The 15457-nt window shown below is 35.6% G+C and overlaps 1 protein-coding gene across 6 annotated transcripts in view; it reads right to left on the bottom strand.

The window, feature by feature from the left end:
- The window catches only part of LOC133186911 (catenin delta-2-like), a 35570-nt gene extending 23428 nt beyond the window's left edge, over positions 1–12142 (bottom strand). For 3 of the 6 annotated variants that reach the window (XM_061322299.1, XM_061322295.1, XM_061322294.1), the window contains exon 1: positions 149–303. In XM_061322299.1, coding sequence (XP_061178283.1) covers positions 149–276 — 128 coding nt within the window. In that variant the 5' untranslated portion in view covers positions 277–303. Of the gene's footprint in view, positions 1–148; positions 304–5601; positions 5662–9018; positions 9191–12079 lie in introns of those variants that run through there. The other 3 variants (XM_061322297.1, XM_061322296.1, XM_061322300.1) reach the window with 2 other exon arrangements.
- Between the last annotated feature and the right edge of the window lie 3315 nt (positions 12143–15457).

The following is a 15457-nucleotide window of genomic DNA, read 5'->3' as shown; positions in this document are numbered from 1 at the left end:
TCAATATCTTCACCAAACAAAGGATGGATGAAGAATTAATGAAGAATTCTAGTAAACCTAAGGCAAAATATGTTAACATTAACGATCCTTGTTAGATTCCGGGTGAGGAGGTCAGAGGTCACTATAGATATTATCTACATATACTTACATACAAGAATCCAATAGATGGGAATTCATTTTTGGTGACACAAAACTGTCATCTTGGATTCTAGAATCAGCCAGATAGTGGGGGCTTTGCCAGGGTAGTGAGTCTTCTGTTGTGTTAAAACTAGTCATATTACCTGGGCTTCCCTGGTACTGAAAAGTAAATAAGTCACCCAAAGATGAAACTTTTTCTTTATTTATCTATAATGGGCTGCCCACATCTGTCACACCTCATGTCAATGTCAACTGAGGGCCACAAACCTAACCCCTAAACCTCAATACCCAAATAATAAAATATTATCCTAACCCCTAAACCCCACTACCCATATAATCAAATATTCTCCTTATGCCTAAACTCCAATACCCATACAATCACATTTACCTAACCCCTAAACCCCAATACCCACACAATTGCATATATTCTCCTTACCCCTAAACCAAATACCCATTATTTAACAATCATAGATTCTCCTAACCCCTAAACCCCAATACCCATACAATCACACATAATCTCCTAACCCCTAAACCTACATACAATCACATAACCTCCTAACCCCTAAACCCCAATACCCACACAATTGCATATATTCTCCTAACTCCTAAACCCCAATACCCACACAATCACATATATTCTCCATACCCCTAAACCCAAATACCCATTATTACAATCACAGATTCTCTTAACCCCTAAACCCAATACCTGTATCATCACAGGTCATCAGGAAGAAATGCTTTCATTTCATACCGACTTTGATAAAATACAGATGACAGCAAAATGGTTGTGACAGCTGAACAACCCTACAGTAGAACCCCCCTCTCCCCCAAAACTGTGACATCCTCACCCAGAAGTCATCCAGACTTTGATACACAACAAAGCAGGACCTTCAATGGAGGCTAGTGACAAAATTCACCATGTGTATACAAAGGATACTGTTAGTAATGTAACCCTCTTGTAACACAAGTGTTCATAATATTTCTGTGTTTCACTGGCAACTAATAAAAAATTGTTTCCTCTGATTAGAAAGATTCCACTAAATTGTTTCTCAGATTGGCAAAATGTAATGTAATGGAAAGAGAATAAGTAAAAAGCAGATGGATTAAACTTAAACATGAAACATTCAATGCAAAAAAAAAAAAAAAATCAAAAACATGAAATGAAATAATTAAAATTCTGATGGGTGCATACCTGTCCATGCTGGAAAGTGCTCATGATGAAAATTATAAACCCTAGGCTTCAATATGAAGATAATGAATTTAGAAAATGAAAACATATGGCAAATTTTTCTCTCACTCACAGCATTAAGAAAATATACACAAAGATGATGAGTCTCATTCTGATTTAATAATACAATCTCCAGATGTTTTAAAAAACTCCTTGGCGAGTTTGGCCAGATGTTATTATTAGTCCCCTACCGGTGAAACCGGAGGGGACTATAGGTTTCCTCTGAGTCTGTCCGTCCATCTGTCTGTCTGTCTGTCCGTCTGTCCCTCTGTCTGTCTGTCAGTCTGTCCCACTTGGTTTTCCGCACTTTTTTCCTAAACGCTTGCAGATATTGGGCTGATTTTTGGTATGTGGGTGTATCTTGATGAGTTACAGATCAAGTTTGCATTTCGTCCCGCTTCATTGATTTTGGCATTTTCAATTCTTAATGGGAACCAGATTACACTTGCGGTAGGGGACTGGTATTGCTAATGCAATACTCTCAGAATGCTTGTTAAAAGGAGCTCAGTAATGTACCAGTACTCTTGTGTACTCATGGTGCTTGCTGTGGCTTCATAAATATAATCCATAGCAGTAAGCTTTACTTGTATTATATAATTATGGTATTATGATCAGATGTAATTGTGTAAATATTTCAGTTGATTTATATTTGTGAACTGTCCATAATTCATAGTCACTGTCATTTCTCGAAGATCAGATGAGATGTATGAGAAGACAGTTCTAATTACACTGCCCTCGGAAAGTTAGTCAGCAACTTTTAAATACTAATGAAAAGAGGTCAAAAAGACCCATCGGAAACATCCTCAATATCAATATGACCCAAATTCTACAACCTACTTGACTACAAACAGACAGATGATAAAGGAACCAAGTCAACATGCTCTCATGTATCCCTACATATATGTCAAACCTATATCAGATCTCTGATCCTGTTTACATTATGAACTGTGTCTGTGAAACACTGGAACTGAATCAATGTGATAGGTAACTAGTGCTAATTGTAACGGGAACCGTTACAGATGTTCCCCAAACGGCTCCCCAATCCCTTATGATGCCCCATTCCCTACAAGCTTCAATAAATTAGACAATACTTTTGTAATATAGATGGGCACTTTATTTTTAAGGGTCTTTCATTGGAAAACTACTCCGATATAGCCATATCGGTATTAGCCAATCAAATTTCAGCGCATGTGCTTGCACATGTTTTCTACATTTTTCACATTGATTTTCTTATAGTGTCTCACAATACATACATTTGTGTTAAATATTAAAGAATCTCATTGAAAAATAAGAGAGATGTAACATTTAAGTATTAGCCAATCAGAATTAGCATACGCGCATGCATGGCCTTGCATTCAATTTTGATAGTATCATAATGTAGGAGCTCTATGTGCCTATCCATGTCGTAAATTTCATCCTGTTTTGTTGAAAACCAAGGGAGTTATAGACATTTAAAGTTTCAACCAATCAGATTGCAGCACACCTACATGCGCGTGTTTTCAAGAAATTTCCTATGTAACATGTTGTAGCACCTTATAATATATACTTATATTCTAAATTTCAAAGTATTTTGTCAAAAAATAAGGAAATTATTGATAGTTTTGTATCAGCCAATCAGAGAAGGGCGCACCTGCATGCGCGTGAGTTCACGCTAATTTGACCATGTTATCTTGTCTAGACTACTAATATATCTTTATATTTTGAGTTTCAAAGCAATTCCTCAAGAAATTTAAAAGTTACGGCTTCATCAAGTATATCAGTCATTTCACTCATTGCACGCGCGCGCACGTGCATGCATGTGCGCGCAAAATGACCTTCGTTCCGAACACCTACACAACATGCCTATTAACCCTAAAAAGGTTTCATGTCAATCGGATGAGTGGTTCTATGAGAACACTCCCGGACAAAAAAGTACCGGAGAAGAAAGTAGAAAAAAAGAAAAATAATAATAATAATAATAATAAGAAACAGAGTAAAAACAATATGTTCCCAAACTTCGTTTGGGGAACATAAATATTGGGGGAAGTTTAAAATTTGACAATATCACAGAGAGTCTAACATTTGCTGAGCTTTGAATTAAAATTTTAAAATCAATGCCTACAGAGTCAATGCAAGAAATTTATCTCTTTGTTAGTTACATCTGGGATACACTCGTTCCTATGTAACTGTACAGCTGATTATCTACCTGTAAATAGCCACAAGGTCAGATTAATAGCACACCTTGTATCTCCTAGTTGTCAACACATCACCTGTACATCAACTAGATTACCCCAGCTCCACATTCACAGCCTCTGACTGTACAACAGTTATCTGAAACCTACACATTTTTTCAGGCACCTAATTGTTTAATTACTATTTTTTGGTTTTAATATATCCTGGTGACTAAGTGAAGTCCAAGGGAAATCTCCAATTGATAAGCAGGAAATATATTTGAATTTAAAAAGAAAAATAAAATATTCAAATTTACAGCAGTTTACACACTCAATAATTTTCTTCACAGTGCACCACCATGTTTAAAATCATAACGCTTGTTGTATAAATATCATCAAAAGTTCCTCTGAAGGTTCTAAATAAGAATAGACATAATAGTAATTATATTTAATATGTGTCAACAATGAAAAAAAATAACATCTCCATGAATTATTGGGATTTGGGACCAGATTGTCCCAGGTGATTTCAGCACATAACCTCCCTACACACAGTTTTTATGTTATTTATGTAACACAAGTCTGGCTTCAACCTGTCAATGTTGTCTCTCAGTGATAGTGATGTACTGGTAAATGGACAACCTCATTATATGGATGTTCTAACTGTCCATTATATGTCCACTGGTTATATACTTTAATTCCTCACTATCTATCTGGCCATGCACTTTGGGATTGAGAAATATTAGTTCAGCAAAGAATGTAGCAGCTTTTCAATGTTTTGGGGGATTCTTGAATTGTTAGACATTGTCACATGTATATATACAGAATATAATGTACTTGTTTGTGTGACCATGTTGACAAAAGAATTTGTTCCTCTGAATATTTTACACAATCATGATCAAGCAAGCAGAGCCATAATGTAAACATTTAACACCTCCCTTCTTACATAATCTTGTGGTGAATACTAATTTTAATGGTTTTCTTCAAACAAAGAAATGAACCAGATGATAAAATCATATTATAGCAAGTCATTTTTATAATGCATTATAAAAATGTTCAGCTATCTTGTTATTTACGACACATTCTCTGCTGGTTATCTACATCTCTGTGCATTTGTCATTTTTTAACATAACTGAACTACAATTTTTCTTTAATGCTTTACCTAGTTTGCCATTTAAATATTTTTGTATTATTCTGTAACATGTAACACAATCAAAGAAATATCAACACAAACATACAAAGAGATCCTCCAAACTCAGAACAACGTTTATATCGGAAGCAAAATCTGCCATATATATATTTACATACAGAAAACTTCTATCAAAACTTTCAATAATAGGTAAGACCCAAACTTTAAATGACACTTTCATAAATTTCCCTAGGGAAGCCAAACCACTTAAAATGAATGCGTCATATATTTCTTTGGGGGTTGTTCAATAAATCAACCAGTTTAAAAAGAAACTGCACAAAAGGTCTACCCCAAGTCTGTCGAACAGATTTTAAATTTCCAGGTATGCATGTTTATATATCTAGTTCAGGTAAGGCCGGCAAAAATAAGAAATAAAGGCTTTTACTGACACAATGCATGTCAATACAAATTTGGGCAAAATTAGTACTCTACGTACGACCACGTCCTGAACATGCCAGGGGCAGTACATCAAACCACTATTGGTTTATCTCTTAACTTAAACACAAGATAAATGTTTCATAAACTTGTCATTTTGAGTCACTTTCCAGATTTTCTATCATCTTAGTTCAGAAGCATTTTTTTGTCTTTTTATCTCTGTTGTTGATCAGTGTACACAAATGTTTTCTTTACAATTCAGCCTGAAGCATCACTGACCCCATCTTTGTTGTTTTAAGGTCAGTTTTTTTGTTATTCCAGATTTAATCAGGATTAACACATGTTGAATGCATACTTCAACAGATGATAGTCTTATAGGCTACTGTTTTTACATAATCACTGATAATAGATCTTATAATTAGCCTTTCACAAAGATTAGAAAACTTCTGTCTCCACCTAAGGGCACACCCCTCCCCTCTATTCTTACCTGTATAATGTACACACCCCTTCCCTCTATTTCTTACCTGTAAAAGATTCTTCTGCTCAGCTTGTAATTCCTGAGTTATTCTTTTAAACTGGACTTCCTGTAGAAACAGAAGATTACATCACTGTAAACTGTAAATTATCCACTCCATTCTGAACATGCTGGATTCTTTGTTTCCTGTCAAACTAATTAAATTAGGGAACTTTCATGCCGTGATTCACTGTATAAAAATTTGAACTGTTGGAAAGTTTGTTTCTACATAACACAATGGCCCAGTGTGCTATCTGACATCAGTAAAAAAGCTATCACCATTATTTTCCAATCATTCACATGTAACCTCCATTGTTAAACACAGATTCATATTACCCCTACTTGTATCAAGTCATGACACAAAGATTTTTTTCTGATAAGATATTTGTATAAATCATTCATTGACCAGGTATGTTTTCGGTAGGTGTAATTATATCTTGTGTAGGCCGATACCTTGTCATAATCCAGGGGGTCGTCAAGGGGGCATTCACACTGATAACAAAAAGTGTGTAAAAAAATATTTCAAGTTCACATTCTTTTAAATACATTATAGAATTTGACAAAAGGCATGTTCTTGATGTTATAAACAATTTTATTCCACTGTTTAAATACAAATAACCATTGATCACTGATCCACATCAAGCATTACCTATGATGTAGTGCACGTAAGAAAACCACGGAATATAATGACTCACTTTATAGATTCTCTACATAACATGGTCCTATAAATCTGGCTCTGAGGTACAGGAAGTACTTCTATAAATAATACCTGAGTATTCTGGCACATTGCATAATCATAAATATTAAATATAGGCTATTTAATGTATCCATTATACAAACCAAGGTGATGAAGGATTTGCTATACCATTAATCAGAAGGAAGGACTATTAAACATGTTAAATGTGACATGAAAAACTGAAATTTATGACAAGTCACCTACTAACATGGTTAATGAGGGGCTACAAAAGTTAAAGAACAGTTATATTAGGACATATTTAATTTGAACAATCATGTGATATTGTTTCATTTAAAATTTCAGCTGCTTTGTCACTGTGCAATTTGATACATGCAAAAATAAGCTTTCATTCATTGCAAATTTTTATCTATAACTTCTCATTCTGTTAGTATAACAAACAGATGTATAATATGGGACTTGCCTTAATGACCTCACTTATAAATTTCCAGGCAATATACAAACATATATATGCAATCAAACATTAATCCCCTCTCCCCTGCCCTCCCCCCCCCTCCCAAAAAAAATATATTAGCAGACTGGAGAATTCACCCTTTCCTTAAGTATCCCCTATACTCTCTTCTTACCTGAGCCTTCACAGATTCACCCCTCCCCTAGGTATCCCCTATACTCTCTTTTAACCTGAGCCTTCACAGATTCACCCCTCCCTTGCAGTGTTCGAAATTAGCGTCAACCCGTCGGTCCTGCGCCGACATACAAACGGAAGGACTCACGAATAGTATGACTAAATGGGTCCTTGAAATAATTTTGGGCCGATGATTTGCCGGGAAATAAGTTAACGTCAATCACATCTTCTCAGACCGTTGTTTTTCTTTACCGCTTGTTGGAAAGGCGTAAGAAGTTGCGATTAAAGTTTAGGTATATTGGTGTATGTATTTACATTAACTTTTATATCTTTCCTGCATTTTAACATGTTTAATTGGATATATTAAACAAATTAACCAATGAGCGTCTTTAAACCAAATTGCACTTATGATGGGCAAAACTTGTTATTTTTATCAAGATCGTATAATTTCTTCTTTCATGTGTATTTTAAATAAATACTGAAGATTTGATTTCTTTTCTGTATGGAATAAAGTTACGTTATATGTATGCGGTTACATTTTATCAACATATTGTGGCGATCTATGAAACCTGCGTAATTTTTTACCCGCGGATTTTAAAACACAAATTATATTTCTGAGGAAGAGTATGTATATAGTAATATAATTTAATTTTGGTTGTAAAGCGTCATTTGATTGGATAAAAAAATAGAAAATAGCGTATAACCTGGGTTGCCTACGTCACAATGACTTAAGTTAAAAACGTATCAAACCGCTTGACGTTACATTTAAAATACGTACAATTTAAGGGCATTTTTGAAGGAGAAATTGTTTTATTTTTTACACTTAATGATGGGAAATTAAATTATAAGGAATAACTTTAATAGCTACCCAAGTTATACTGGTATAACCTGGGTTGGAACAGTTTACGCTTTTTTATAAACCGCTTCGCGGTTTATAAAGCGTAAACTGCCCCAACCCAGGTTATACCAGTATAACTTGGGTAGCTATTAAAGTCATTCCTTAAATAAACACATGTCAAACTCATTAAATGTTATATATGACCAAGTAAGACAGTGTGATGATTAATATCTTACCGTTTCAAATTGTTAATACTTGCGAATTGTAGATACCCTTTATTAAATTGACATATTTCATATGAAGCGATAAACTTACCAAGATCATCGATACGTAAAAGTTTATTTTCCCAAAATATTTAATGGTATTATTTTTTGGCCTGCACTGCCCTGAAAGGACTCGTGTAGTCCCTTTATCTGTGGGTCCTTTGGACCCATAGAAAATAATTCTGAATTTCGAACACTGCTCCCTTGGGTATCCCCTTTACTCTCTTTTTACCTGAGCCTCCACAGATTCACCCCTCCTCTAGGTATCCCCTATACTCTCTTCTTACCTGAGAATTCACAGATTCACCCCCTCCTTTGGGTATCCCATAGTTTATCCTTACCTTCAGTCTTCACGGATTCATCCCTCCCCTAGGTATCCCCTATACTCTCTTCTTACCTGAGAATTCACAGATTCACCTGTCCTCTAGGTATCTCCTGTACTCTCTTTTTACCTGAGCCTCCACAGATTCACCCCTCCTCTAGGTATCCCCTATACTCTCTTTTTACCTGAGCCTCCACAGATTCACCCCTCCCCAAGGTATCCCCTATACTCTCTTTTTACCTGAGCCTCCACAGATTCACCCATCCCCTAGGTATCCCCTATACTCTCTTTTTACCTGAGCCTCCACAGATTCACCTGTCCCCTAGGTATCCCCTATACTCTCTTTTTACCTGAGCCTCCACAGATTCACCTGTCCTCTAGGTATCCCCTATACTCTCTTTTTACCTGAGCCTTCACAGATTCACCCCTCATCTAGGTATCCCTTATACTCTCTTCTTACCTGAGAATTCACAGATTCATCCCTCCCTTGGGTATCCCCTGTATTGTCTTCTTACCTGAGCCTTTACAGATTCATCCCTCCCTTGGGTATCCCCTGTATTGTCTTCTTACCTGAGCCTTTACAGATTCACCCCTCCCTTGGGTATCCCCTGTACTCTCTTCTTACCTGAGCCTTCACAGATTCACCCATCCCCTGGGTATCCCTTATAATATATCGGATCCTTACCTGAGCCTTCACAGACTTGAGTAAACTTGAAGACGATTCATTGCCTATAGTTCTATCTGGGGTGTGGATTGGTGTGTTCTGATAAAAACTGTCTTGGTCGTATGGACCCACAGGCATTGCGAAGTCACAGCATATGTCTCAGAGGTTCAGGGGAACCAATGTTAGCAGCAACCTTAAACACATAAAAACAAAAATACTAAGTTGGATGTGCCAGGATTGAAAATCAAGGCCAGGAAATGTCTGAAATCTTGACATGAAAAGGATTGTAATCCTGACTGACCAAGATTGCTTTATTATGAATTACTAGTATATACAGAAGACTTGGGGGTCTCTTGTGGCTTTCCATAGTATAGATACGGTACTCAAGGTACATACTCTGACATCAAAAATCACTATCATGAGAAAAGGAATTCTAGTAAGTCCAACTCTAAACAGTAGCACTGAGGCATAACAGTATGCTTATTTCTATATTGGTACAAATTCTAACCCTATCAGCGTAAAAAGCATGCTCAAAGACTTCCACATTTAATTTTGCATTCTATTTGCATAGTTTTGCATACTAATCTTTTGATTTATCTTATGTTGATATGTAAACTGTAAGGTTTGATATGATAAGATAAACTCCAATGGTGGTATTTGAAAATATCCTTATTTATTTTACTCAGGAACTCCATGTGATGCTAGTTGATACTGATCAGAAAAAGACATCTTCAACAAAAATACAAATAAGTACATGCATTTGGGGAGGTGGGGTGGGTGTGAGTGAGGGTGTCATTAAGTCAAGGACAAAGATCTAGGCTAAGGTCAACTGTGATAGCATTCTGTAAAAGCCTATATACATCCTAATTTACCCTAAGGCCAAACAAAAAAATATGTGTGGTTCCGGTTACACTTCCAAAAAAATTAGGGTAGGTAGGTAGGGATTTTTTTTTTTTTTTTTTTTAACAAAATGATTTTCTTAATTATTTCTAAATAATACCTATCACTGCTTTGCAAATGGCATTTAGATGTGGTGTGATAATATACTAGTCAATATTGGTAGGGGACATCTACATGCTAGCTTGCTTTGGATTTAACACTATTAAACACTTGCACTATGTTTTGCAAGGAGGCCGTCATTGCTGAAACCAATAAAACTTACGGAAATCGGGGGAAATTCTGGAAAAAATATGAAAATTGCCAAAAAAAAGTTTAGGGTCGGGGGTATAAAATAGGGAAGGTCGGGTAACCGGAACCATACATATTTTTTTATTTGGCCTAACCATGCTAACAGTATAAAGTTTGAAGATGTCCCCCACACAAAGCTTCTGTAAATGTGACAGCTAGGGTGAATTCACCATGCATCGGACACCCTCGTACTTCAACAAGTTCTAGCGATATCGCTACCGACCGAATATTATGAAAATGGAACTTAACATGTAGTATGTGGTTAAAATATAATTTTTTGACACAATCGTGCCCTATTTATTGAGAAAATATCATTAAAAATCTATTTTTTCAAAATAAGTCAGAATTCACCATGGATCGGACAATATTCACCATGCATCGGACATACGAAATTTAAACCAGAAAAATATCATACCTTGATCTCGGTGCTTTAAAATTAGTAATATCGAAACATTTTTATCTTTTATTTAAAAATTAACCTTCTAATTAAATTTGAATGACTATTTCGATCCACAAATGTGAAGAGATTTTAGTTGCATCACACTGCCTTAGAAAGGCTTTACAATGCGTCTTTGTCGCGTGGGTTATCGTCATCTAGTTTAAAGAAAGAAATAGAGTCCACTTCTAGTCGTCATATATCGATAATTTGTATTTTCACTGAAAATTTTGAGTTTCTATTTTCCAAATCCGTAAAAAACAGCTGTCATTTGGGTTTTATATGAAAGTGGAAGTGATTACCCATGCATCGGAAAGTGTCCGATGCATGGTTAATTTGTGTCCGATGTACGGTGAAATAAACATACTAGTTAAAAACAACTCTAAAAAATATTATACAAACACTGAAGTAAAATTTTTGAAAAATTTCTGTAAAATTATCAATCATTGATAAATTTTACCAAGGTCCGACCCGTTCCGTTGACGTCTATTTAAAAGAACGACAACTCTAAAAATTGCAAAATCGTAAAATTCTGGTTACTCCCCTTTGATGATGCAAAATATGACGTAATTTCAAGGCCATTCTTGTGGTATTTTTATCACAACATGAAAATAAAAATCGGCATCATTAAAAAGTTTAAATCTTCACCTTTAAGACCGAAACAAGTAAAAACACGGGGAAACTCGGGTTCAATGAAAGTGTATTGCTTAAAGTTGTCCGAAGCAAGGTATGTGTCCGATGCATGGTTAACTCACCCTATAGGTAAACAAAACACTTGCTGCAGAAGGAAAGAAAAACCAGACATATGTCAAATACAAAATTCCAAGTGTTTTAAAAGCTATCCATCAAAATAAATAAATAAAAATGTTATGTCAGATTCTCCACTGTGGCTAGTAACTAAGTGGGTCCCTATTAAATTCATACTCGGAATTGAGTAATATTTTCCCTCTTGCTGGCCTCTGACAGGAATGCCAATACTTTTACCTGGTTCCTGGTGAGAGCAGGGTGTAATATTGTACAGGGGTACATAACAAGAAAAGTAGAATTTAATAAAAGTTCATATCTTTTAATCAATTGTCAGTTAACCCTCATAACGAAACCACAGAATAACAGTTTTAAAAAATATTGATACTTCAAATCTTGAGACGCCATGATGAAACATGGCGTCCCAAAGGTGTAAACTAAATATTAATCCACTCAGATTAAGGCTGATTGAGTATCTAGGTATATAAAATATTAATGTAGACCCTATGATTGTAATATTTAAAATGTTTTTTGCAAATCGTGAAGCAATGCATTATGCTTTTTAGGATTACAAAAATGTCTGCATCATTTTCAAACAATGCACCGTACAGGTATTCAGCATGTCATTGACAGCTTCTGTTTAATTAGCAGAACAAAGATCAGTTGTGAATAAATCTCCAAATTACTTATCATCTGACAAAAACAAAGACTTACTTAAATCCTTTTAAATGTGCAATCTGGACACTTTCGAACAATATTATCCTTTTCGTACAGTGTTTGTGATTGGCTATTCCGATGGAAAAGATCACGCCCTCTGTTAAGTTGTATGATCAGAGGGAATAGGAGTTCTCTGCCCCTTGTACTACTAAAATCAAAGTACCATACGTACTCTTTAGGTCATTATAGTATATTAGAATACCTTTTTTTGTTTTTAACTGGCACGTTTTCCATCTCACCAACAGCCATCGTTTTATGAAAAGGGGATAACTGACAACTTTCTAAAGCATTGTTGACTAAAAAAAAAACAAACAAAAACAAAACAAAACAAAACAAAACAAAAAAACAAAAACAAAAACAAAAAACAAAAACATAACAAACAAACAAAAACAAAAAACAGGGACTGTATAAAATTCAAAAAAAAAAACAAAAAACAAGAAAAAATAAATAATTAAAAAAAAAAATCAAATCGGGGAGGGAAAAAAATTCAAATCGGGGAGGGAGATGCAATCGGAATCAAATGATCGTCCCCTAACCCCCCCCCCCTTTTTTTTAATCGAATCTTGAATACTTTGTTCAAGGAAATACAACCACTAACTAGGCCTATATATGATATGAAAGAAATTTTGCGCTTATGGTTTCAAAAACATCGTACTTATCAGACCCCGATGGCAGGTTAAAAGAGTGTGGATTCAAACATTCGTCATTTGAACTTATGTGTTTTAAAACCACCTGTTAGTAGTATACTATTTATAAAGCACTGGCATTCACCGACTATCCCTTCATGGCCGTAGGAACCGGGGGGGTCACGGGGGGGGGGGGACGCCCCCCCCCCCCGCAATAATTTTGCCGATATATAGATAACTATAGTTTGATGATCTTTTTTTTTTTTTTTTTTTTTTTTTTTTTTTGCTTGTCAGAAAATTTTTGGTAGTGCCCCCTCAACTGTCAACTGAAAAATGTATGGCTGTGCCCCCCCTCAAACTGAAATTGCTTCCTACGGGCCTGCCCTTACTGCATCTTCGATTGCCAAGGGTGACGATCCGCTCCTCTCCACATCTTCGCTAGCCAAGAGTGACGATCCGCTCAGAGGAGAGGAGCGGATCGTCACCCTTGGCTATAGCGAAGATGCTAGGGAGCCTACGCGTTAATATCACATACTTAATTGTGCCCCCCCCCCAATATTCATCCCCGGAGTTTATTGGACATTTCTTCAAAAAATATATTTATTACACGTATATTACCATACTGGAATCGGAAAAAATCGGGAAAAACTCAAAATAATCGTTCCATACAAAAAATATCCCACTTTACATTATAAGATTAAGATTAAAAGATTAGGATTATCTGATTCATTAACTCCAGATATTTAAAGACATTCTGGGTGTTCATAGAAAGTCATCTAATACTGCTGTTCTGTATGAGTTATATTAGTCGTTCTATATTGTCCGCTGCCTCGAGCTCTTTACTTCATCCTATGTATAAGTTGAGAAGTTATCGTTTATATTTTCACAAAATTTCCAGCATGCATTTGGAGGCGGAATTAAATTCGGGGGGAAAATCCAAGAAAAAGTACTCACTTTATACAAGTTATTCAAAATGATTGTTTTGAACGATTATAAGTTTGACACTACCGGTATGACTTGTTTCATAACTGGCCACGTAACACTTTATTGATTACTAGTAGCTCACCTTAGTCAAGGGCTCAAGAAAGCTTACCTGATTGAAGTGTCCAGGTCCGTCTGTTGTGTGTTGCCTGTATTTTTTTTTAATTTTTCAATTATTTTCCTCTCCTGAACTACTGCTCCAAATTCTACCAAACTTTCAATAAAGCATCCTTGGGTGAAGAGGATTAAAGTTCGTTCATTTGAAGAGCCACGCTCTCTTTATAGGGGAGATGATTAAGAAATAGTGAAAAATGGGGTCAGAATTTTCCATGTGAATAAAATGGGGAAATATTTTTGTATAGCTTCAAGGCCAAGGTTACTCAGGTGCGCATTGTGCTCCATGGGCCTCTTGTCCGAAAATATATAATTTTGCAAAATATATGTTGATGACATGATATAGTTACGATACCGACAATAAATTCATATTTTTAAAATATATATTTTGCTACTTTTTTATTTATGTGTGTGATATAGTTTGTAATGTACGAACTCCTACTACATTGGACTTGTGGGTTAACCTTTAGTTCTGTCAGTAGAGCACTGGACTGGCATGCCAGTTGTCACGGGTTCAATCCCAACCGAAGGCAAGAGTACTTTCCCATTACAATTTTTCCTTACTGCTAATATCGACAATATCGTCTCGATATCGAATCATGATCGTTCAGCAGATGATGTTTATTTATTGCCATTGTTATGTTTCTTTTATCATGTATGTGTTACAGTGTACCTAAAAAGAAGTTTTCTTTAATATCGATATCGTCTATATATCGATGATATTGTTTCGATAGGGAATCCTGCTACTTCTACTTCTTTTCCCTATATTTGTGTTTTTGTTTGAATACAATCTGTTTGTCTTCTTACCTTGCTGTCGACGTCGAAGATATCGTATCGATTTTGAGTCATTATTGTTCAGCAGTTGGTCGTTATTGCCTCGATCTATACGATATCGTTATGAAATTGTCAAGACATTGACAGTATCGACAAAGCTTCTGCTTTTTACACGATTTCCATTAATTTCATTTACAATGCATGGAGTATGATCGATATCGTTACTATATCAACGCGATATTATCGATATCGACATTGCACTAGGTGTATTCTTTAAATCCAAATACAAAAAGATCATATTCGATATCATTCAATACAATATTGTTTTTTTGTCCATATTGTTGAAAAGATAATATTTGGGCATGTTTGAATTCTGCGCCATCCAGAACTTGTTTTGATCTTGTACTCCATATTTTGTAGACGATACTAAATAAAGACTTGCAGATACATGTACTCGAGTCGTAGACCTACCGGTATCTCTTAATGAATAATGCTCGTGCATATATCTTGATATCCGTGATTCTGATGCCGTAACATCTGTGATTCTGATGTCCTGATATCTGTGATACTAATGTCCTGATATCTGTGATTCTGATGTCCTGATATCCGTGATTCTGTTGTCCTGATATCCGTGATTCTAATGCCCTGATATCAATGATTCTAATGCCCTGATATCTGAGATTCTGATGTCCTGATATCTGTTATTCTAATGTCCTGATATCCATGATTCTAATGTCCTGATATCTGTGATTCTAATGTCCTGATATCTGTGATTCTGATGTCCTGATATCTGTGATTCTGATGTCCTGATATCCGTGATTCTAATGTCCTGATATCTGTGATTCTGATGTCCTGATATCCGTGATTCTGATGTCGTAAC

Source organism: Saccostrea echinata, unplaced genomic scaffold (assembly GCF_033153115.1).
Source record: "Saccostrea echinata isolate AGI-Se365-2 ecotype Australia unplaced genomic scaffold, CSIRO_AGI_Sech_v1 ptg000014l, whole genome shotgun sequence".
NCBI classification, from domain to species: domain Eukaryota; kingdom Metazoa; phylum Mollusca; class Bivalvia; order Ostreida; family Ostreidae; genus Saccostrea; species Saccostrea echinata.
The sequence above is the reverse complement of the archived record's forward strand: the minus strand, read 5'-3'. Positions and strand labels throughout refer to the sequence as shown.